The 25,870-nt window shown below is 43.5% G+C and overlaps 2 protein-coding genes across 10 annotated transcripts in view; both read left to right on the top strand.

Annotated features, from left to right (window-relative positions):
- UBE4B (ubiquitination factor E4B) overlaps positions 1-1,534 on the top strand; it is a 120,783-nt gene extending 119,249 nt beyond the window's left edge. For all 9 annotated transcript variants that reach the window (XM_059057844.2, XM_059057867.2, XM_067017807.1 and 6 more), the window contains one exon: positions 141-1,534. In XM_059057844.2, the coding sequence (XP_058913827.1) occupies positions 141-202 (62 nt within the window). In that variant the 3' untranslated portion in view covers positions 203-1,534. The remainder of the gene's footprint in view (positions 1-140) is intronic.
- The window catches only part of KIF1B (kinesin family member 1B), a 336,458-nt gene that overhangs the window by 162,813 nt on the left and 147,775 nt on the right, over positions 1-25,870 (top strand). The window lies entirely within an intron of this gene.

Here is a 25,870-nt window from a genome sequence, read left to right as displayed (position 1 = left end):
CATGTCCTATTTCTTCTTCAGCCTTCAGTTCAGTGAGGGAATGAATGGCCTTTTCTTTCCTTTTATACAGAACTACAAGCATCCTCTCTCAGGAAGAGCCCTCCCATCTGGGGTATTAATTCTTTCCTTTCTTTTCTCAGTGCCAGAACTGAAAGAACAGATTCATGCCTGGATGAGAGAGAAACAGAACAATGATCATTAAACCATCCCCCTTGCCCACGCTCTGTGAGAAACGGCCAAGGCCAGCGAGGCAGGCAGGAGCAGCATCGGTGATGCAAATGCTGTTCACATGTTGGAGGCCAGAAGTGGCAAAATATACCAAGAGCCCACCCAGAGTGACCAAACAGTGGAGCCTGAAAGGACATGAATAAGAAGAGGAGCCCAATTCCTGTACATATATTTAAGTGACAGACGTGGTCAAAAGCTTGAGGGATACGTTTTATGATTGCTTGTGTAATAGAGCACGTCCTTCATATGTCACAATTTGGGGCTTTTGCTACGGAAGTCTTTTAGTGATTGATGACGAATGGGTCTGGGCAGCATCCCCTTCATCTTTTTTTTTTTTTTCCCCTAAATCCAATATCCATTAATTTTGATTGTGATTAGAGAACCTTGGACATTTTGCTGCTAAGAATCTTCCCCCCGCCCCCCCGCCGGCCCCATCCTGATCCTACTTGTACTGCTGTGGATTTTTTTTAAGAGAAGCAAAAACAAAAATAAACTCTTTTCCCTGGCCCTCCCTCCAAACATATATTCTGTGAGATAACTGTGCCTGCAACAAAGTGTTAATCCTGGGATCGTATTTTTATATCATATTCACATATTTGTTTTTTTAATTGGTGTTAGATGACATGATTAATAAAAAAGGCAAGATATTTTCAGAATTTGAATTTCAGTTTTTTTTTTTTAATTATTTTGAAATGTCCCTTAAAATTTTTTTTTATTCTAAGCAAAATGAAGAGAATCCTGTTGCTCTGGTCCTTGTAGTGAGTCCACGATTAGGAATCTGAGGAACAGCTGCAGCAAAGGAAGCGTTTCAGTGTATCAGGATTTCGCGTCTTACGGTTTGAGGGGGTTGGGTTTTTTTTAATGCTATGTGACAGTTGGAAACCTTTATAGTTATCCTGTGAGGGTAAATAAACTCCTCAACCCTTGAGTCTGTGAGTTCAAGGCAGGGTCGTTTGTATGATGTGTCCTGTGGGGCTTGGCCTTACCAAAGCAAAAAAGGGGTGCAAGAAATGTGGAAGTACGTCTGCTTGTAAAAACGCACACAGAGAAACACACACAAACGCACACACGTAAACACACACACACAAACACACGATTTTTTGTATTACTGCTCCCTACTTACCATACTCGGATTCTTGAATTTCCTTTGGGGTAAAAAAGGATCTGAAACCATAAAGTGTTTTGAAGAAATTAAGTCTACAAAAACATACTTCTTTTTTCTTTTCCTTTCTTTCCCGCTCCACAGACAATGTCCTCTGTTCAGTTCCTAACGCAAACTACAATAAATGGTGATACACATTCAGAAGGAATCTTCTTTGAGTCTCTTCTTTTTGTGGAAAACAAAGGGGTGGGTGAAGACCAAGAGCCAGATGTGTTCGCATGTGGTACATGATCTGTCCTGGAGCCAGTTAGGAGTTGCTGTTTTTAAAATAAACCTTTCCTATTGTGTCAGTCTTGTTGCTCCAGTTGGTTCTCGTGTCCCTGTTTGCTTGTTCAAGGGGGTTGAGTTTTCTCATGTTCAGTCTCTCCAGTTCTCAGGTGGTTACCCTATCGCAAATATCATTTCCCTGACCTTGAACATTTTTGCTCAAGTTCAACCCATCTCATGAACATTATCTTAGGTACTGCAGTTGATAGAACCTTACCTACCAGCTCATGTATTAAGAGCAAGTGTTTCTGCAGCATTTACTGTGTGCCAACCTATGCCAAGGCCGTTACATTTACGATTTCGTTCTCGAAGATGGTACAATCATTGTTTTTTTCCAGCAGGTCAGGGTGTGGGATGTGGAGAGGTTAGGTCACTTGCCCAAGGTCACCTGGCCGGTTAGTGGAAGAGCAGGTGTCCAGGCTCCAGAGTCCATGCCCTTAGCCACTGCTCTTGAGCACATTTGGACTAAATCAACTACTTTTTCCTCTTTCCAAAAAATAGAATGTATTCGTGTTAACAACAATTTTAGACAATACAGGTAAAAGAAAGCCAAAATCACCTGTAATCCCACCGTGCACGTAATTGTTAATTTATTTTTTACCAAGTTTATATACATTTATGCCTATAGAGTTAATGATGTTTATTGGCTTCTATTGCCAGTTTTGTTTCTCCATCTCATGAATGTGTGTTGTTTCTCTCCTCTCCACGCAGAAGATAAACTCTGCACAGGTTTACCAGGTTCAGGCACAGGTCTGCCGTGCTATTTGCATGCCCCGCTCTTTCCCCACGAATGTAATAAGATGCTGCTTTACCTCTTCACATGTACTCATTGTTTTGAAAATTCAGAATTCGGAGGTTTGAAGGACCTTCTGCCGGCTAGGTCATGTCTCCTACTTGTACTGTCTCTAGGGGCAAGATGTTTGCTATTTCTATTTTTAGAGTCTAAGACTTGCTATTGTATAGAAACTTGTGACTGCCTTCATTCTGTGAATTATGGATATTAAAGTAAGTTCCAAAATTTTTTTATTTTATTTTTTTTTCTGGTACTTGGTCCTCTCACTTACCGTTGCGGTCTCTCCCGTTGCGGAGCACAGGCTCCGGATGCGCAGGCTCAGCGGCCACAGCTCACGGGCCCAGCCGCTCCGCGGCACGTGGGATCTTCCCAGACTGGGGCACGAACCGGCGTCCCCCGCATCGGCAGGCGGACTCACAACAACTGCACCACCGGGGAAGCCCAATTCCAAAATATTTTAAAATAGGTCTTGGCTACAAGGAAGATGGCCAAACAGGAAGGAGGATCTGAGAATTAGAGGAGCAGAGAGAAATGATCCTGAAGAGAACCATGATTAAAATAGCTTCTTGGTCGTTTTGTGACTCACTATTGTGTGGGTTTTTAAACGGAGTTGATAAGAATATCTTTTGAAAAAATAGCCGAGCACGTTATTTTGTTCACATTTTGTAACCTTTGGGTTTGGTACATAAAATAGTGAATTTCACAGTGTTTGTGTTGAGGTGCTAAGGGGAGATAAATAGGCCCTATCTGACTAGGTAACTTTTTTTTTTTTTTTTTTTTTTTTTGCGGTACTCTCACCGTTGCGGCCTGTCCCGTTGCGGAGCACAGGCTCCGGACGCGCAGGCTCAGCGGCCACGGCTCACGGGCCCAGCTGCTCCGCGGCATGTGTGATCCTCCCGGACCGGGGCACGAACCCGTGTCCCCTGCATCGGCAGGCGGACTCTCAACCACTGCGCCACCAGGGAAGCCCAAGGTAACTTTTTGATTGAAGGAAACATCCATAGTATGAGCTTGATGTTTGGATCAGCTGGCATTGGGCTGAGGAAGTCACCCTTGGTTGATAAATAATGTGCATTTTATGAGCATTTTCTATGTACAAGCCACTCTCATATTAGCTATCTCCCCAACAGTTGTGTAAAGGGGATAGGGAAGTGGCATATGAATCTAGGCCATCTGGGCTTCAGGCTCTGATCCCTTCACCAGTCCTGCTGTGTGGCAGTTCAGTGGTCCCTCAGTATCTGCAGGAGGTTGGTTCCAGGACCCCAAGAGATACCAAAATCTGCAGATGCTCAAGTTCCTTATATAAAATGGTGTAGTGTTTGCTTATAACATTCCCATGTACTTTAAATCATCTCTAGATTACTTATAATATCTAATGCAGTGTAAATAGTTGTAAATACAATGTAAATAGTTGATGGTGGGCGACAAATTCAAGTTTTACCTTTCTGGAACTTTCTGGAGTCTTCAAACTGTGGCTGGTTTAATCTGGATGTGGAACCTGCGTATACAGAGGGCCAACTGTATTCCAGAATGGTCCGAGTTCATAATGGCAAAGGAGATATGGAGAAGCAGCATAGCATTCCAGAAAGCACTTTGGCCTTGGGGTAAACTCTAGACTCAACCCTCATTTTATTTTTTATTTTAAAAAAATTTTTATACAGCAGGTTCTTATTATCTGTTTTATATGTATTAGTGTATATATGTCAATCCCAATCTCCCAATTCATCCCACCACCATCAACATTACCCCCCCGCTTTTCCCCCTTGGTGTCCAGACATTTGTTCTCTACATCTGTGTCTCTGTTTCTGCCTTGCAAACTGGTTCATCTGTACCATTTTTCTAGATTCCCCATATATGCGTTAATATACGATACTTGTTTTTCTCTTTCTGACTTACTTCACTCTGTCTGACAGTCTCTAGGTCCGTCCACGTCTCTACAAATGACCCAATTTCGTTCCTTTTTATGGCTGAGTAATATTCCATTGTATATATGTACCACATCTTCTTTATCCAAATTTGTCTGTCAATGGGCATTTAGGTTGCATGACCTGGCTATTGTAAACAGTGCTGCAGTGAACACTGGGGTGCATGTGTCTTTTTGAATTATGGTTTTCTCAGGGTATATATGCCCAGTAGTGGGATTGCTGGGTCATATGGTAGTTCTATTTTTAGTTTTTTAAGGAACCTCCATACTGTTCTCCATTCAACCTTCATTTTAAATGGTTAAATAACTTCAGTCTCACAGCTCTCAATATCAGACACTCACTGTTGACCCCCAAATTTGTATCTCCAGCCCAGACCTCCCTCCTGTACTGCAGACACTGGACACCTCAGATGTCTAAAAGACCCTTGGAATTCACATCTAAACCAAGTTCCTTATATTTCACCCCAAATGTGATCCTCTTAGTCTCCCCATCACAGTAGATGTCAACTCTATCCTTCCAGTTTTGCCACTCAGTTCAAAACTTTGGGGTCATCCTTTACTCCTCTGTTTTACTCTTTGCCTATTCAGTCTGCCCACAAATTTCTTAGCTCTGCCTGTAAAATAGACCCAGAATTCAAGTGCTTCTCACCAGGTCCACTGCTGTTATTGGTCTGAGTCATCATTAGTGGTGTTCTAGATTATTGCAACAGCATCGTAACTGGTCTCCCTGTTCGTCCCTTGTCCTTTCTCAAAACAGCAGCTGAAACAGTCTTGTTAAAACTTAACTAAGGTTATGTCACTTCTGTGCTCAAAACCCTCCAGTGGCTTCCTAATCCCCTCAGAATAAAAGAAGCCCTTACACTGGCCTAGAAGGCAGTACCCACCCACCACATTATCTCTTTGACCTCATATCCTGTAACCTCCCCTAACTCCACCCATTAAGCCACCCTGGCCTCATTGTCCTCCTTAAACTGTAGGTACGCTCTTCACCCCTCCTAGGGCCCTGGTACTTGTGGCTCCCTCTACAAGGAATCTTCTTCCCACAGAGAAATACATGGATCACTCACTCCCTTATTTGCTTGAAGTCTTTACTCAAAAATCAGGGACTTCCCTGGCAGTCTAGTGGTTAAGACTCCGAGCTTCCCCTGCAGGGGGCAAGGGTTCGATCCTTTGTCAGGGAACTAAGATCCCACATGATGCACAGTGTGGCCAAAAAAAAAAAAAAAAATCACCTTTTCGAGCCCTTCCTTGTTCACTCTTTTTATTTATTTATTTTTTATGAATTCATTTATTTTTGGCTGCGTTTGGCCTTTGTTGCTGCACGTGGGCTTTCTCTAGTTACGGTGAGCGGGGGCTACTCTTCATTGCGGTGCACAGGCTTCTCATTGCGGTGGCCTCTCATTGTAGAGCATGGGCTCCAGGCGCACGGGCCTCAGCAGCTGTGGCACGCGGGCTCATTAGTTGTGGCTCGCGGGCTCCAGAGCTCAGGCTCAGTAGTTGTGGCACACGGGCTTAGTTGCTCCACAGCATGTGTGATCTTCCCAGACCAGGGCTTGAGCCTGTGTCCCATGCATTGGCAGGCAGATTCCACCAGGGAAGTCCCTGTTCACTCATTTTTAAAATTGCAATTCATTCACCCACTTGTGCTGTTTTTTTTTTTTTTTTTTTTTTTTTTTTTTTTTTTTTTGTGGTACGCGGGCCTCTCACTGTTGTGGCCTCTCCCGTTGCGGGGCACAGGCTCCGGACGCACAGGCTCAGCGGCCATGGCTCACGGGCCCAGCCTCTCCGCGGCACGTGGGATCTTCCCGGACCGGGGCACGAACCCGTATCCCCTGCATCGGCAGGCGGATTCTCAACCACTGCGCCACCAGGGAAGCCCTGTGCTGTGTTTTGCTAGACCCTTTCTTTGCATTTTCTCCTTAGCGTTCTAAGAGATAGCATCATTATCTAACAGTCTATATCTACTCTTTTCTTGATTACACTCTATTTCTCCCCACTAGAATGTATGCCTCATGAGGGCAGAGATTTTGGTCTGTTATGTATCCCCAGCACCTAGAAGAGTGCCTAGCACAGAGTCAATGCTCAATATGTTTGTTGAATGAATGATCTCTTCATACATTTGTCATTCCAGTTGCATCAGTTATCTATCGCTGCATAACCAAATACCCCCAAATTTAGTGGCTTGATACAATCACAGTGATTTTATCTCCCACGATTCTGGAGGTCCCAAGAGCAAGCACCCGCAAAGACCAGACAGAAGCTGTGTTGCCTTTTACAACTCAGGTTGGGAAGTAACATAGGGGCCCTTCTGCCTTAGTCAAGAGCCCACCCGGATTTAAGGGGAAAGAACATACAGCCCAACCTCATGATATGGGAAGACATTAACATCACACTGTAAGAAGAGCATCTGGGATGGGAGATGTCATTCTGTCCACCATCTTGCAAAATAAGATCTGCCATATTCCCTCTCTGGTAACAATTTACACTCTTCCTAGTTCATCCCTTCCTCTAAGACTCCCAAATTTCATCCCATTATGACATCAGCTTGAAGTCCATTGTACTGTCCTGCAAAGCAAGCCTAGGTATAGATGAGCCTCCTCAGATCTGATTCTTTGGGTACCATCGAGTGCTATTCCTCTGGACCCAAAGATATGTGAACTAAAGATAAAAGTTATCTCCACACATGGAGAACATATAATGATGGGCCAGGCGTAGAAAAACCATTACAGATGCTCCTGTTCAAAAAACTGGCAACTGGAAACGAGCATGAGTCACTGGTCCATAGTAATTCGGAAATCCAGTTAGGCGTGTGTTGCCAGTTCCTTGTTCAGGGATCAATCCTACAGCCTTTGAATTGTTCACCAAGGCTCTCACTTGCACCTTCTGGACTCTTGGTTTCTGCCTCCGAATCTTTTCTTTCTTGTCCACAGGAAAACTGAACTGCAACTAAGTACCCTTCCTCGTTTCTTTCCTGCTTGTGAAGAGATTGGGTTCCGGAGTCTCTTTTCATGTTGTACATTTTCTGTCCCTTTTCATTTAAGCTGGAGGTACTTTCCTCAAAACAGTTCTCTTAAAATTGTGTGGGTTTTCTATGACTCTTCCTGGGGTTTACTCTTCCAGACAAAAGCCACAACCACAAATGTCTTCATGAGAAACTCTTCTCTATTTTGAATTTCTTGTGAAACCCTTAAGTCTTTCTGAGATCTTAAGAAAGGATTTTACAGTCATGTTCTTGACCTCATCTTTAGACGTTTACCTGACAGTGACCTCTATTTGATTTCTGCTCGGAAGCCATTCTTCCGTAGGCAATGAGAAGCCAAGTGACACATTCATTACTCCTGCCTTGAAATTTCCTTACCTCGGTCATTGAGTTCACTAGGTACATTTCTTCTCTTCACATTACCACAGATGACAGAGTTGCCAAAATTTCCACCCCTCCGTAGAAAGTGTTCCCTTTCCTCCAGCTTCCAATAACATTTACTCACTTTGCTTTAAAGCCTCTTAGATGCCCTGTAGGCCTCACTAAAGTCTCCTCAATGTCCTCTGCCTGCCGTTCAGTCCCAAAGCCAGTGCCCTGTAATTTAGGCTTGGTTACAATCGCACCCACTTCCAAGACCTAAATCTTTCTGCTAAACAGATTTAATGGCTTAAAACATTAGTTATTATTTAATGATCATCTATCATGGTTCTGGGCTGGCCTGAGCTCAACAAGGCAGTTCTCACTCAGGGACTCTTAGGCCATTACAATCATAGTGGCTGAGGCTGGAGTCATTGTAAAAGCTTCCTCATTCACATCTGCCTGTTGGCTGGGACCCAACTGGGACTGTTGGCTGGGACACCTACACATGACCTCCCTGGGGCTTTTGGCTTCACATACCAGTTTCTAAGAGCTAGCACCCCAAGAGGACCCAGCAGAAGTTGGTTTTTTATGACCTAGCAGCCTCGGAAGTCATATACAGTCAGTCATATACAGTCGCAGGCCTGCCCAGGTTCAAGGGGAAGGAACACAGACCCCACCTCTCAATGCGAGGAATTCCAGTGTCACATTTTAAAAACAGCATGTGGGGGGCTTCCCTCGTGGTCCAGTGGTTAAGACTCCGCGCTCCCAATGCAGGGGTCCTGGTTTGATCCCTTGTCAGGGAACTAGATCCCACGTGCCACAACTAAAAGGGCCTGCATGCCGCAACGAGGATACGGCGCAGCTAAATAAATAAATTACATAAATAAATATTTAAAACAAAACAAAACAAAACAGCATGTACATATGGGAGATCTCGCTGAGCCATCTCAGAAAATGCAACCATCCATATAGTTTTCCCCCTTCTGTAAAATGACAATTCTGTGTTTTCCTGCCCCTTTTCTTGTTATTTTGTAGGCATTCTTTTGTATTTTCTAGAATTTACTCCCTAGTCAGTTTTAGATGTTGGGAATATCTTCCGCCAATCTGTTATCACTCTGGTAGAGTTGTTGTAATCTTCTTTTTTTGAGTGGAAGTTCTGAATTTTAGTACTGTTGTATCTACCTATATTTTTATTTATGGATTTTTAGAGGTAAAATTCACATAACGTACAATTAACCATCTTTTTTAAAAAATTGGGGTACAGTTGTTTTACAATGTTGTGTTAGTTTCTTCTGTACAGTGGAGTTCCCTGTGCTATACAGCAGGTTCTTATTAGTTACCTATTTTATACATATTAGTGTGTATATGTCAATCCCAGTCTCCCAGTTCATCACCCCCCACCCCCCGCTTTCCCTCCTTGGTGTCCATACGTTTGTTCTCTACATCTGTGTCTCTATTTCTGCCTTGAAAAATGGTTCATCTGTACGATTTTTCTAGATTCCACATACATGCGTTAGTATACGATACAATTAACCATCTTAATGTTTAAAATTCAGTGGGGTTGGACTTCCATGGTGGCACAGTGAAGAATCCGCCTGCCAATGCAGGGGACACCGGTTCAAGAAGCCCTGCTCCGGGAAGACCCCACATGCCGCGGAGCAACTAAGCCCATGGGCCACAACTGCTGAGCCTGTGCTCTAGAGCCTGCGAGCCACACCTACTGAGCCCGCGTGCTGCAGCTACTGAAGCCCGTGCACCTGGAGCCTGTGCTCCACAACAAGAGAAGCCACCACGGTGAGAAGCCTGTGCACCGCAACGAAGAGTGGCCCCTGCTCGCCACAACTGGAGAAAGCCTGTGCGCAGCAACGAAGACCCAACGCAGCCTATATATATATATATATATATATATATATATTCCTAGCAATGGAATTAGATGATCAAAGAGTACATAAAATTCCAATTTTGCTATATATGGGGATGTACCATTTACCTTCTCTCCAGCGGTATATGAGACACCCTTTTGGGAGGTAGTCAGGGAAGGTCTCTCTGAAAAAGTATCATTTAAAAATCTTGAAAGCAGGGAATTACCTGGCAGTCCAATGGTTAGGACTCGGCGCTTCCTCTGTAGGGGGACCAAGTTCGATCCCTGGTCAGGGAACTAGGATTCCATGAGTCACGCAGCCAAAAAGAAAAACATCTTGAAAGTAATGGAGAGGGGCCTGCAAAGATCTGTGGGAAGAGTGGTCCAGACTATGGAAACATACAAATGCAGAAGGTACGGCTGGAGTTCTCTTGGTACGTTTAAGGAACAACAAGGAGGCAAGTGTACTGGAGGGAAGTTAGCAAGGCTGTGAGTAGTAGGAGCTGAGGTTAGAGAAACTGAGAGGGCTGGAGAGATGGTGGCTACACATGATAGGCCATTGCAAAGACTATGCTTTCACCTTGAGTGAGAGCGATTGGTATTGAAAGGTGTGAGCTGAAGAGTGACACTCCCAACACTCATTCATGTTATCAACTCCAGCTACCGTGGAAAACAGACTGAAAGGGGGATGGCAGGTGTAAAAACAAAGAAATGAGGGCACCCAGTGGAAGGCTATTGCAGCAGTTCAGCAACGAATGATGGGAAGCTTAGACCAGGGCAGTGGCAGCAGAGCTGTGAAGTGTGGAGATTCTGGAAATATTTTGAAGGTACAGTCAAAAGATTTGTCGATTGACTGGATGTGAGAATGAGAGAAAAAAGGGGATTAAATTTGGCCCTAAATGTTTAGCTTGAACAGCTTGAGAGATGCAGTTGCCATTTACTTACAAGCGGAAGACTGAAACAAGAGTAAATTGAGGTAGGGAAACTCAGTTGCTTCATTTTGTTCATTTTATTTTATTTTTTTAAATTAATTAATTTAATTTATTTTGGGCTGTGTTGGGTCTTCGTTGCTGCGCGTGGGCTTTCTCTAGTTGCAGCGAGCGGGGGCTACTCTTCGTTGTGGTGCACGGGCTTCTCATTGTTGTGGCTTCTCTTGTTGCAGAGTAGGGGCTCTAGGTGCATGGGCTTCAGTAGTTGTGGCACGTGGGCTCAGTAGTTGTGGCGCACGGGCTTAGTTGCTCCATGGCATGTGGGATCTTCCCGGACCAGGGATCGAACCCATGTCCCCTGCATTGGCAGGTGGATTCTTAACCACTGTGCCACCAGGGAAGTCCCTATATTAATATATTTAAATCTGACTTTTCTTGATCAATATTACGTCATAAGAATGAGTATAGTCAGTATTGCTGCATTACCTATGATTCATTCATTTTCATTGCTATATATATTTCATTGTTTAAATATACCAAAATATTTTTTATCCGTTTTATAGTTGACAGAGACTCGTAGCTCCAGTTTGGAACTACTATTAATAACGTAGCTATGAACATTCTTAAATATATTTCAGGGTCCATTTGATGTTGGATTTTTGGATCTTGGATTTTTGTCAAATGCATTTTCTGCGTCTATTGAGATGTTAATATAGTTTGGGTTTTTTTTAGGCTGTTAATGTGATGAATTACACTGATTAATTTTTGAATGTTAAACTTTACCATCCTGGGAGAAATCCCACTAGGACGTCATGTATTATTTTTTTCATATATTGTTTGACTCAATTTGCTAAAATTTTGTTGAGTTTTTACATCTATCTATATCTAATATAATCAATATTTATATAGGTTTATAGTTTTTCTTTTCTTATAATACCTTTTTCTGGTTTTAGGAACTTCCGCACTGACTTTTCCTCTGTATTTGAGATGCCAATTTTCAAAGTCACTATATCGTATAAATCAGTGATTTAGCATTATAACTTACGATGCCGTTTCTCTCTTTCTCTCTCTATGTAGATACATATACACATATTTTTCTAAATGTTTCCCCTCTTAGTCCCTTCTTGGTGTCTTCTAGTGGAATGTCTCAGTCTTATCTTCTGACTCACTAATTCCTTCTTCGTATGCATTTTCCTGTTGGACCCTGTATCTCCAATTAGTTTTTTTAAATAACTGCGTATTTCATTACTTATTACCAATAGCCTATATCTTTGAAGATATTTATTATGCTTATTGGAAATTTTTGTTGTGTCTTAGTCCATTAATTCTGCTTCCTCTGATATAAGTTGTTCAGTTTATGGTCTCTGATTTCTGTTATAGCTGTTTTGCTTCTTAAATGTATAGTTATTTTCTCATGAGCTCATATTCCTTTGGGCACTGTAAGTTACCTGGATGGTAATGGTAATGTGTAGTGAGCAGGGCTAAAGCTCAGGCCCTGGTCTGTGCCCTCCTGGTGAGTGAGCGTACGTGTGTGTGTGTGTGTGTGTGTGTGTGTAGGGGGTGCATCTCAGAGGGTAAAGTTGGTGGCATTACATTGTAGGTCTCATGAGAGTCCCCATTTGTCATTCTAACAGGTCACTCTGCCCTCCAAGAAAACATCTTGTTGGAATCCCCTGGTTGTCCAGTTGTTAGGACTCCGTGCTTTCACTGCTAGGGCAAGGGTTCAATCCCTGGTCAGGGGACCAAGATCCTGCAAGCCGCATGGTACGGCCAAAAAAAAAAAAAAAAAAAACCCAGAAAACTCCTTGTACCTCTTCCCCAGCACTGCTCTTACTGTGGTTATAATCACCTGGTCCTTTGGGCATGGAGGAGGAGAAGGGAACAGGAGAAGGGGGTCAGGGTGCCATCACCTCCTATCCCAGAGCGTAACTACCTTGTGTGTCCTCAAGGATTTCTCAGTTTTTACATAGTTTCTCAGTCTCTTCCTCACTCTTTCTTCAGACCCCTCCATGGCTGGGTTCAGTGGTGTAGATTACAGCCTCATCTGATTCACCCAAGAACCCTTGCGGTAGATACTACAGTTGTCCCTCGGTATCTGCAGGGGATTGGCTCCAGAACTCCCACGGATACCAAAATCCACAGATGCTCAAGTCCCTTATATAAAATGGTGCAGTGACGCCGGCCCTCCTCCTGCACGGGCTCCACATCTGCATATACAGAGGGCCGACTGGATTAGCCACATCTCATCCTGCAGATGAAGGAACTGAGGTTCAGAGGGGTCATGTTACTTGCCTGCAACTACACAGGTGCTGATTTAAAACACTGAGGCTCACCTATTTCTCCCTGTAAGGTACTCTTTGGAGTATTTTGTATCCAAAAATAGAGAAACATGGGCAAGAGCTGTGCTTCAGTTGTTCTGAAACCCTGGGGGTCCTGGGCTGAAAAAAGGAACGTTGGTGCTGCTCTTTTCCAGGAGACGGTCTCCTTTAAATCTTCTGTCCTCTTGTATCATGTGTCACTTTTTTTTTTTTTTTTTTTTTTTTTTTTTTGCCGTATGCTGGCCTTTCACTGCTGTGGCCTCTCCCGTTGCGGAGCACAGGCTCCGGACGCGCAGGCTCAGCGGCCACGGCTCACGGGCCCAGCCGCTCCGCGGCACGTGGGATCTTCCCGGATCGGGGCACGAACCCGTGTCTCCTGCATCGGCAGGCGGACTCTCAACCACTGCGCCACCAGGGAAGCCCGATAATAACAATATTTTATGTATATTGCCCATTTACTAAGTGCCAGGCATTTGTTCTGGGCACTTTACGTTGATAAAGTCTCTCTCTTTTTTTTTTTGCGTTACGCGGGCCTCTCACTGTCGCGGCCCCTCCCGTCGCGGAGCACAGGCTCCGGACGCGCAGGCTCAGCGGCCACGGCTCACGGGCCCAGCTGCTCCGCGGCATGTGGGATCTTCCCGGACCGGGGCACGAACCCGTGTCCCCTGCCTTGGCAGGCGGATGGACTCTCAACCACTGCGCCACCAGGGAAGCCCTCATGTGTCACTTTTTATGGTGGTTTAAATTATTTATGCTGTTTAGTTGAAATCTAAGCACGTTGGATAAATTGCCACTAATTGAAAGGTAGAAAGCGGACAGGCAGGCTGGATTGTGATTAAAAAAACCAAAAATGAAACATGGTGGGCTTCCCTGGTGGCGCAGTGGTTAAGAATCCGCCTGCCAATGCAAGGGACACGGGCTCGAGCCCTGGTCCGGGAAGATCCCGCATGCCGCGGAGCAACTAAGCCCGTGCGCCACAACTACTGAGCCTGTGCTCTAGAGCCCATGAGCCACAACTAGTGAAGCCTGCGCGCCTAGAGCTGGTGCTCTGCAACAAGAGAAGCCACCGCAGTGAGAGGCCCGCGCACCGCAACGAAGAGCAGCCCCCACTCGCCGCAACTAGAGAGAGCCCGCGGGGAGCAACGAAGACCCAACGCAGCCATAAATAAATAAATAAATCTATTACAAAACAAAACCAAAACAAAACAAAAAACATGGTATCTCCAACCCCGTGACGCCTTGAAGTTCTTTCAGTGCAAGGTGTGTGTTTGCGTGTGTGTGTGTGAAAGAGACAGAGACAGACAGACAGAATGTGCTGTTGTCAGAGCTTGTCTCCTCCTCGGGCCTCTCTGCTCACTTCACTGGTGGGTTGATAGTCTTTGGAGATTATTTCTGTAGCTTTCAGTGTCCTTGTGAAATGAGCGTGTTACCTTTCAACATTACATGGATGGAAAGACATGGCCGATGTAATGGCTTAAAAAAAAAAAAGACTTTGAGCTCTTATAAAGAAAAGCACATTATGAATAAATAGGGTTAATTTTGAGCTCTAAGTAGAGTCAGCTATTTATATAAATCTCGTAGATCTAAATGCTTACCTTCTTCCTTAGAGACGCCTTGTCTTAAAGGCTTTAACATCCTTTCAAACCACAACGTATTGAAGCTGTTAGGAATACGAAAACATTTTTCTTTTCCAGTTGACTTCTTTAGGATGATTGAGAAATACTATGGCAGCCAAGGGAACCTCATCCTCAGTTCTCTGCACGCTTGCTGCTTTGTGCCCATAAATCTGGGTCGAGAACAACATTTAATTTAGAGCATTGCAGACCACCCTGCTATTCTTTTTTGCGATACACGGGCCTCTCACTGTTGTGGCTTTTCCCAGACCGGGGCACGAACCCGTGTCCCCTGCATCGGCAGGCGGACTCTCAACCACTGCGCCACCAGGGAAGCCCCACCCTGCTATTCTGACCACTTATCTCAAAACTTTGTGCGTATTCTTTTATTTATTTATTTATTTATTTATTTATTTATTTATTTTTGGCTGCGTTGTGTCTTCATTGCTGCGCGCGGGCTTTCTCTAGTTGCGGCGAGCGGGGGCTGCTCTTCGTTGCGGTGCCCGGGCTTCTCACTGCAGTGGCTTCTCTTGTTGTGGAGCACGGGCTCTAGGAGCGCGGGCTTCAGCAGTTGTGGCGCACAGGCTTAGTTGCTCCACGGCATGTGGGGTCTTCCTGGACCAGGGCTTGAACCCGCGTGCCCTGCGTTGGCAGGCGGATTCTTAACCACTGCGCCACCAGGGAAGTCCTGTGCATATTCATTTAAATGGCCAAAAAATGGGGAAAGGAGGTAAGATGAATCAAGTTGGTGGATTTGGGGACACACACTGATGACTATAAGAGTCTCAGAGTATAAACTAGAAGTTTAATGAGTGTTAAGAGATGAAGGTCTTGTTCCTACAGAGAAAAATGTGGGCTCATTTGCAGATTAGGATTAAATTGAAACCCCCAATCCTAACTTTCCCATTAGCTGATTTGCCTGGGAACTCCAACAGTCAGGAAAGTAGCAAGAGAGGGGAATAAAAAATCCAGTTCTTAGCCCTTACTCATTTTCCTTGAGAAAATTGAAGACAGAGTCCCAGTTGAAGGAGAAAAAAGGAAACAAACCTTTTCAAAAGATAAGCAGCTTCTGCTTCTCTTATTGCCAACTGTTGACTAAGGGGCTGAAATTGCTGCCAAGTAACCTCTTTAGCTATAAACTAAATGTATCATCTTTTCTCTTTTTACAGATTTTTTCTTCTCGTTGAAGTGCACACATTCTTGGCTCTGATGCAGGTATGACCTAATTTCGATGTAAAGTACGTGGGAGAATGAACTTTTAAAGTCATGCTTCTAAAGCTGAGATGTTTGCGGTAGAGAGAATGGATTTGGTTGAATCAACCAGAATGCTACCCTGCTTTTGATGGAATTCCAAGTTTTCTTCTTCCTTTTTTGATAGTCAGTACTTCGTCACTGCCTGTCTGTTTTAGGTATTATAAAGGGTGTACCGTGCTGTGCTGAAGAGCGTAGTGTTTGGAGCCAGATGTTCATGGATTTGAATCCTGACTCTCTCCCCACTTATTAACCATGACCATGAATAAATTACTTAATCTCTGTATGAGTTTTCTGTGGCTGCTATAACAAATTACCACAAACTAGTTGGCTTAGAATAAGAGAAGTTTATGATCTCACATTTCTGGAGGCCAGAATTCTGAAATCTGTATCACTGGGCTTAAAAATCAAAGCACTGGCCAGGCCATGCTGCTGCTGGCGGCTCTTGCCTCTTCCGGCTTGGGGAGACCGCTTCCTTGGCTTGGGGAGACTGCTTCCTTGGCTTGCGACTGCATCGCTTCAGTCTCTGCCTCTGTGGTCACACTGCCTTCCCCACTTTTTTTGTGTGTGTGTGTGCTGCACCGCGCGAAGCATGTGGGGTCTTAGTTCCCTGACCAGGGATCGAACCCACGTCCCCTGCATTGGAAGCTCAGAGTCTTTACCACTGGACCGCCAGGGAAGTCCCTTTTTTTCCCCCTCACTTCTGTATGTGTAATCAGATAACCCTCTGCCTTCCTCTTATAAGGATACACATGCTTGCAGTTTTGATAATCTAGGATAGTCTCCTGGCCTCAAAATACTAAATTTATATCCACAAAGACCCTGTTTCCATATAAAGTAATACTTACAGTTTCCAGGGATTGGGACCTGGTATCGTTGGGAGGCCATTTACCAGTCTCCACAACTTCTCTGAGTTTCCTTATATGTGAATTTGCAACAAGAAGAGTACCTGTTTTATAGACTGTTGTGAAGATCAAATGAAATAATGTGGAGTGCTTAATACAGTTCTTGGTTTATAGTAAATGCTCAATAAATACCAACTGCTATCGTCACTGGCACCACCATCATTACCATCTCTTTAAACTCTTGGTCTCTCTGGAGAGGAAGGAAAAAATCCAGTAAGTACAGAGGCCAAGATATTAAAACCTGAATGTTCTTTAGAACTCATCTACTCTAATCACCTTACTTAATGATCAAAAACTGAAATCTAGAGATATTGACTTGCTCACCATCCCATAGCTTGGATGAAGCAGGTGTATTTCATCATAACATTTTAGATACTGTGACTATAATCAGTAGATATGGAAACAAGGGAAAGGAGAAATAAGCTCACTTAGAGGAAGAGAGAAGAAAGAGTCAATGAGCTTGTTTTTGACTCGATGCGACTATGGCTTTATTATTAGTAATATGACAGTGCGCTGGACACTGTGCTTTACACTCACACTTTTTTTTGCGGGGGGGGGGCCTGCCACGCGGCTTGCAGGAATTTAGTTCCCTGACCAGGGATTGAACCCCGACCCTCAGCAGTGAAGGTGCTGAGTCCTAACCACTGGACCGCCAGGGAATTCCCTACACTCACACTCTGATTTGATTCATACAACGTAAAGAGTGAATTAGGTATTATCTTCACTCCTATTTTAGAGATGAGGAAACCAAGGGTTATGTGCTCAAGGGCACATGGCAAGTGACAGAATTAGAATCCAAACAGTTGGATTGTAAAGGCCAGGTACTCTCAACCCCTCTCTACTTCCTCTTTCCAGTAGATGCCTTCTCTCAGCAGGAATTATATATTCATCTCAAGTGGCTGTGCTCTAAGCAAGGGTAACAAAGTGCAGTTTCCGTGAGGCACTGTCTGAAAGCTGGAGCTTTGGGCCAAGCTATGTCTTCAGCATAGTCTCCTTGGAATGGGGATTTGGGAATGATGGATGTGAAGGGGTCATCTGACATATCATGACTCTGCTGAGCCCCGTTCACCTGGACGTCGTGCTCCCAGCTCTCCCTTTTGTCTAGAATGTCCCCATTCTTGTGTCCTAAGGACCCTTCCTGGCAGCTGGTGTCTCTCTGGAGCTGGAGGGAGACCATTTCAGGTACCATCTTCTTCCCATGTGTTCTAGGGCCATCTGTCACTGGCACAGCAATTGCCAGAAACAACAATTTGGTTTCTTTAATCATGGCTTTAAGACCAAAGTTAATTGATACAAAGTTGTGCCTAATTAGTAAAAATGCTTGTTACACAAAAATTATACGTAAACTGCAATTCAGAAGAGGAGAATCTATGCAGAAGATTCTTATTTGGCTGAAATGATGGATCCCCAGTTAGGGCCGGGGAAAAGCCAGACGTATTGATTACTGCTGACTGTTTTTGCAAAGAGCCAACAGGTTGTTAAAACAAAATCTTGCACTAATCATTGGGAACTCAGAGAACACACCAAATTAAAATTTCCCATTTCTTTTAGTCTACGAAAATATTGGTGCTTGGTTCTGGATGCATTACTTCTGCATGGATTTTTTGGGCATTTACTGTGTCGTCCTCAGGGCCAGGGTGATTATAGCAATTGTGCTAACCTGCATTGTGTTGTACATATTACTTGTTAAACTGATATTCATTTTATATTTAAATGAATTGACCATTGGAGGAAAAGGGGGAAAAATGACACCAGTTGATTTTGCTACTGCCTTTAACAACTTTAGAGGATGTGGTCCAGGAGGAGACTTTTTTCTTTTCAGGGCTGCCTGGAAGACTAGAAACTTATTTTCAAAGGTTTCACTTTTGCTCTACTCAACATGTTTTTGAAATTACTTTTCCAGAATTGTGTTTATATCCTGCAGTATGATTTTGACTATTGTAGACATACCAGAATTCAGTTTTTGTATTAGTTTGGTTTTGGGAGATAGCTAAAAGTCATTTAGATCCAAGTGTTACGAGACAGCCAGGTTTTCTGAGATCTTACATATGCTTTAAAAACTTTAATCCAGGGCTTCCCTGGTGGCGCAGTGGTTGAGAGTCCGCCTGCCGATGCAGGGGACACGGGTTCGTGCCCCGGTCCGGGAGGATCCCACGTGCCGCGGAGCGGCTGGGCCCGTGAGCCATGGCTGCTGGGCCTGCGCGTCCGGAGCCTGTGCTCCGCAGCGGGAGAGGCCACAACAGTGAGAGGCCCGCGTACCGCAAAAAAAAAAAAAACAACAAAACTTTAATCCTTGCTGTAGTAAGCCTCACTTCTAGCATTGCAATCCCCCCTTTCCAATTTGTTCCACTGATCTCATTAGCTAAAAATTCAGGCAGTGGAACTTGTTAGAATTAGTGGTGCAGGGGACTTCCCTGGCGGTCCGGTGGTTAAGACTTCACCTTCCAATGCAGGGGGTGAGGGTTCAATCCCTTGTTGGGGGAGCTAGGATCCCACATGCCTCGTGGCCAAAAAAAACAAAACATAAACAACAGAAGCAGTACTGTAACAAATTCAATGAAGACTTAAAAAATGGTCCACAAAAAAAAAAAACCTTCAAAAAAAAAAAAGAAGAATTAGTGGTGCAACATAAGTAAAGAGGTATTGAACGCGGGCCTGAGGAAATTTCCAGTGAATAAGATGTTTGAGTTTTAAAACATCTATTTTGGTTGGTTTTCTTTTCCTTCCTTCTGGATTCTGGGTAGTTGAAGCCATCAAAAAAATTAGTCCTCTGCAAACTAGAAGGCTTTCTGTGCTCATCGGTTTCCTGATGGAGTGGACTACCCAGTTCTAAAATATTTTCCTGTTTTGATTCTCTGATTCCAAATAACCTCAGCATAAGTGGTGTCACTGTATATTAATATTAATGAGTTAAACCAAACTGCATTCTATTGAAGTATTCACGGAAAAAAAAAAAAGAGCACTTATTGATTTATCTTGAGGTCTAAATTGTTGTTATTTAATACAGTGTTTAATACAATCTGTACATACATACTTATATCAAATAGATGTTAACTAATTAATATTTACAAGGACTTTGTATAAAAAAACAGATCTGGGGACTTCCCTGGTGATCCAACATCTGGGACTCCACGCTCCCAATGCAGGGGGTCCCAGTTCGATCCCTCGTCGGGGAACTAGATTCTGCATGCATGCCTCAACTAAAGATCCCGCCTGCCGCAGCGAAGGTCCCACACACCGCAACTAAGACTTGGCACAGCCAAGTAAATAAATAAATATTTTAAATAAATAAATAAAAGACACACACACACACAGATCTTTTCTACTTCAACATGGAGACCTCCTACGTCCAAAAATATAAGCAGTTTCTATTTTTAAATGTGCAATATGATCCAAGACTTAAGTACATGTGTTACCTGATCTAGGTTAAAATCACCAGAAAATAATTCTCTTTATGGACATGGATAATTCTGCAGAGGACTGCAGTCTTAATTCTCCCAGAAATGAAAATGAGCTCTTCCTACATTTTTGTCAGTGCAAGTGGTGGCATGCGGCAGTTTTGTTGCTGTTGTTGGTTTTTGCCACACCGTGTGGCATGTGGGATCTTAGTTCCCCAACCAGGGATCGAACCCGTGCCCCCTGCAGTGGAAGCGTGGGGACCTAACCACTGGACCCCCCTCCCAGGGAATTCCCCATGCAGCAGCTTTGAATGAATACAGACTCGGAGTCAGGAAGCCCAGCTGTTTGGCCAAGATGTGGTGGCCGTTTACACAGCAGGCTGTGAGACCAGCACATCTTAAAACCGGGTCAGAGAGAGGATCATGGCTCATGGTCTCCCGCCCACTCAGCCCTTCATACTTTGTCCAGCTGCCACTGGTTAGGCCCTCTGCTACAGCTGCTGACCCAGACCGCAGAGGATTACTGCCCGGGTCAGAGCTGGGGTGCCTTAGGACAAATACCGTTCTTAAATGATGAAATATTTTGTAACAGGCAGTACAGGATAGAGACTAACATAAAGACACCCAGCCATGGATCCAAACCTAACTCTATCAACATTCCCATCCTCGGATCATTTGTTTTCCCGAGAAATAAAATATTACAGAGGGAGTTGATGTTTCTTGTGTTCTTGTGTCCTGCTTCCTTTTTTTTCTCTCTCTTGGGATAACCTATATTCTCAATTTGGTGATTATCATTCTCACCCATGTTTTCGACTGTACGTGAATATAGTCCTATAGACACTATATGTAGGACACTATATAGTATAGTGTTCTTCTGCATGTTTTCAAACTTTATATATAAATGACATTATACGGCACACATAATTTTTTTTTTTTTTGTCTCAGCTTCATGTTTTTGAGATAAGCCATTGTGCTGGGTATTTACCTATTGTTTCTCAGCCCTGTACCCACCCTTCTGTAGTCTGTATTTCTCAAGCTCCTTTGCCAGTTGGCTTTCCTTTGGGTTCTGCCAGTAAGAGGTATTGAGATGAGAGAAGTCATGGTTTTTCTTTCATTTTTGCTCTTTCCTTTCTTCTGGTGTTTTCTCCTGATGGAGCAGCCCCTCCTCTTCATCCCCAGCTCCAGTCCTGGCCCCTCCTGGAGTCTCCTAGCTTTGGTAACACCCCCTCCTCCTTTTTGTTCTCCCAATGTTTATGGGTGTAGCACCTTCCTACCGTTTCTAGTCTCTGAGTTAACATCCCTTCTCCTTTTTTCTTCTCTTTGAGCCTGGGAGCATCTGGATAACCATGTCATCTATTAAATCTGCTGTGTTTGTAACAACTATCATGGTTTCTGTTTCCTGACTGGGCCCTGACTGCTGAAGGTGTGCTGTTAAATGTAGCTCTTGGGAGTTCCTTGGTGGTCCAGTGGTTAGGACTCAGCACTTTCACTGTTGGGGCCACGGGTTCAATCCCTGGTCAGGGAAATAAGATCCCGCAAGCCACAAGGCACAACCAAAAAAAAAAAAAGAAAAGTAGTAGCGCTCTGGATCATTCTTTTTTTTTTTTGGATCATTCATTTTTACTTCCATGTAGTATATTCTATTATATGACTATATCACAATTTGTTCATCCATTATCCTGCTGATGGATATTTCCATTTTTCCCTATTAAAAACCATATTGCAAACACCATTCTTGTATCTGTTTCCTTATCTACCTATGCAAGAGTTTCTCTAGGGTATACGCTGGAGGAGGAATTGCTGGGTTAGAGGGCTACGCTCATCTATTTGCCTGGTTGTTAACAAAATCGGGCCATTTCACTCCCTGACATCACTTGCTATTGTTAACGCTTTTCATTTCTGGCAATTAGATGGATGTGGTATGCTATCTCATTTCCAGTGAGTTAGGTGTCTTTTCATAACTTCCTCTGTGAATTCTCTTTTCTTTCTTTCTTTCTTTCTTTCTTTTTTTTTTTTTTTTGTGGCCTATCTTAGTTCCCTGACCAGGTACTGAACCTCGGCCCTTGGTAGTGAAAGCACCGAGTCCTAACCACTGGACTGCCAGGGAAGTCCCCTCTCTGAATTTTCTACTCGTAACCTTTTGCACATTTTTTCCCTGCTACGTTGTTTATATTTTCATACTGATTTGTATTATTGTAAATTGATTGAATTTCTTTATATATTCTGAATGCTTCACTGGTGAAATGTGTTGCAAATATATTTTTCCAATCTATGGTTTGTTGTTTGCTTTGTTTTATGATATCTTTTGTTATATAGAAGTGTTTTCTAAAAATTATAGTCAAATTCAGCAGTCCTTCGTGATTAATAATACTTTTTTTTCTCTTTTTATCTCAAGGTCATAAAAATATTCTATATTTCCTACTAAACCATTTACAGTTTTGCTTTTCTTTTTTAAAAAATTATTTTATTTTATTTTATTTATTTTATTTTTGGCTGTGTTGGGTCTTCACTGCTGTGCGTGTGCTTTCTCTAGCTGCGGCGAGCGGGGGCTACTGTTCGTTGTGGTATGAGAGCTTCTCATTGTGGTGGCTTCTCTTTGCTGCAGAGCACGGGCTCTAGATGCATGGACTTCAGTAGCTGTGGTACACGGGTTCAGCAGTTGTGGCAAGCGGGATCTAGGGCGCAGGCTCAGTAGTTGTGGCACCCAGGCTTAGGTGCTCCGCGGCATGTGGGATCCTCCCGGACCAGGGCTCGAACCCGTGTCCCCTGCATTGGCAGGCGGATTCTTAACCACTGCAGCACCAGGGAAGCCCAGTTTCGTTTTTCTGATTTAGGATTTCAGTCCACCTGAAATTTATTTTTTGTATGGTGTGATGTAAGGATCACATTTTTTACCATATATTGAAGCAATTATTCCACATTAGTTATTATCATTTATAGTTTATCATTTCTCCATTGATTTGTAATGCTAATGCTGTCATATGTTATATTCCCATATGCACGTGGTCTGTTTCTAGACTCTATTCTGTTCCATTTCTGTATTTGTATATTCTTGTGCCAATGCAACAGAATTCTAATTAGTATGATGTTACAGAAAATCTTGCTAACTTATGGGCAAATCCCCACACCTCATTCTTCAAAATTGCCATGGATATTCTTGGATTTGTTCTAGCATATGATTTTTTCCAAATGGACATGGAATAGATTTACCATTTGAATTTTACCATCACCCTGTCAAATTCCACGAAAAATCCTGTTGAAATATTCACTGAAATTATAGGACCTCCCTGATGGTCCAGTAGTTAAGAATCCACCTGGCAATGCAAGGGGCACAGTTTCGATCCCTGGTCTGTCCCACATGCCTCGGGGCAGCTAAACCCATGTGCCACAACTACTGAGCCTGCGCTCTAGAGCCCATGAGCCACAACTAGTGAGCCCGTGTGCTGCAACTACTGAAGCCCGCGTGCCTAGAGCCCGTGCTCAACAAGAGAAGCCACTGCAATGAGAAGCCCGCGCACCACAAGTTAGAGTAGTCCCTGCTCACCACAACTAGAGAAAGCCCGCGCGCGGCAACAAAGACCCAACGCAGCCAAAAAAAAAAAAGAAAGAAATTACATTGAGTTTATAGACTAAGTTGGAAAGAACTGACATCTTTATAATATTTTCTTCCTGCCCCCAAACAAAGAATACAGTACCTCTACTTATTTAGGTCTTCTTTAATGTGTTTCAACAATACAGTTGTATAACTTTTTTCCATGTGAGTCTTGCTCATCTTTTGTCAACTTATCCTTAAACATTTAATAGTTTTATTGCTATTTTTAACAGAATCGCTTTATATCACGTCTTCTAGTTGGCTATTCCTAACAAAAAGGAGCACTTTGGATTTTTGTATATTGATCTTGTATCCAGAAACCTTATTTGTTGTGGTAGCATGGCTGTGTGCACCACATTAATAAATCTTTTGGTGTTCTTTCCTTGTATTCTAGGGATAGCTCTACTGGGCCATGGCTAAATTCAATTTTCTAGTACTTTCTGACTTTACAGAGGTGCCTTTGTACAAAATCTGTAATCTGAGAAACTGAAGGGCTCTGCAGAGTGACTTCATCTGTCAGAGGGGCAAAATGCTTATGCAGACCAGGCTATTTTAATCTTGAAACCTAGAACAGTCTAATCTGCCTCTATTGACCCTTCTCTGTGTGCTTTTGCTTAATTTGTCTAGGGCTGATTACCACCACATTCCCTTCACTGTTTTAGATTCTTTTTAATTTGAGCTCCATTGAGAGCTCAAACAATATTAACTACCACCCAGGTTTTTGTAACTCTCCATGGTGCTTATCAGAGTACTTATGCAAAGAGCTCTTTTTTTAAGGAAAAAGTTGGTTTCTACTGATGAATTGATGAGCTTCTGTTTATTAACTCATTGTAAGCTCATTTTTGTGTTGGCCTTTAGGAAGCTAGGAGCTGGGTTTTGTGCTCAGTGGTGGCACATTCCCTTGACTCTGGTTTATTTATTTTTTTAAATTTTAAATAAATTTATTTATTTTATTTTTGGCTGCGTTGGGTCTTTGTTGCTGCTTGCGGACTTTCTCCAGCTGAGGCGAGCGGGGGCTACTCTTCGTTGCGGTGTGCGGGCTTCTCATTGCGGTGGCTCCTCTTACTGTGGAGCACAGGCTCTAGGCGCATGGGCTTCAGTAGTTGTGGCACGTGGGCTCGGTAGTTGTGGCGCATGGTCTTAGTTGCTCCGCGGCACTTGGGATCTTCCCGGACCAGGGCTCGAACCCGTGTCCCCTGCATTGGCAGGCGGATTCTTAACCACTGCACCACCAGGGAAGCCCTTGACTCTGGTTTTTAATATTATTTTCTCTGTCTATGCGTTCCCCTTATTCAGACAGTGCCCCCACCATAGAGCCTTTTATTATTTAAAAAAATTACTAACTTTACTCCTACTTTAATGCTATATAGTTTTATTGTTTGTGTGCTTCAGTGTAAGCTATGGCAAATCCTTTTGTGGATAGGTGAAGTTTAAATTCTAAATGAAATGAGAAATGTTCAATAGATGTTGACTGGATGGTGAGTATGAGGACTTTAGCGGGGGTGGAAATCTTCCAAAATTATTAGTGTAGAAACTTAATTTTGATTTTTTAGCGTCTATGCTTATAAAGAAGGTTTTTTACATCCAATACTGTATTGAATTCAGGGGGGAAAATCCGATTTTACTTTAAATTTCTGCTAGTAAATCAAAAAGCATTTCACAACCTTATAAAATAGTGATGCTTGGCATGATAATTTCACATATTACCTCTGAATTAATATTTTGTTAAGTATCGAATTGTACCTTTCATGAACAGTTGTGGGCTTTTTTCTTTTGAGCTGAATCTAAACCTGATTTTTAAAAATCTTTACCAGAGTACTTCTGTTCTCCGGGTTTCTGAATTCCAATAACCCTCCTTCAAGGGCATCTCCCAAAGGCGAGCTCGGTCGGTTAACTCGGGGCGATACAAAGCATTTTGTTCTTTAACTCGCGGCCCTTACTCGATCTCCCAAGGAGACAAGTTGAATGCCCACTAAGTCATGCTTTTCCATTACTCATTCGGCCTTCTCTCCCAAGGTGGCGTGTGGGAGGTGTTGTGATCGGGCTCGATAAGAAGGGGCCGGGAGGCTTTCTGCGGGATCATACACTCATCCCTTTGCGTGTTTCAGCTCCGGCTGCGCCGCTTTCGGCGGCTTCAACGCGTGAGATGTTTTCCAAGCAGACAATGACTCCACACTCGGCCGCCTCCCACAATCGTCTCTACCCCTCTGGCTTCCACAGTCCCGCCCCGCCCCACTTAGGCTTGCTTTGTCCCCTTACAAGGCGGATGATCGGGTTAGCCCGGCGCGC

Source organism: Kogia breviceps, chromosome 1 (assembly GCF_026419965.1).
Source record: "Kogia breviceps isolate mKogBre1 chromosome 1, mKogBre1 haplotype 1, whole genome shotgun sequence".
NCBI classification, from domain to species: domain Eukaryota; kingdom Metazoa; phylum Chordata; class Mammalia; order Artiodactyla; family Physeteridae; genus Kogia; species Kogia breviceps.
This window is presented reverse-complemented; position numbering and strand designations above follow the sequence as displayed.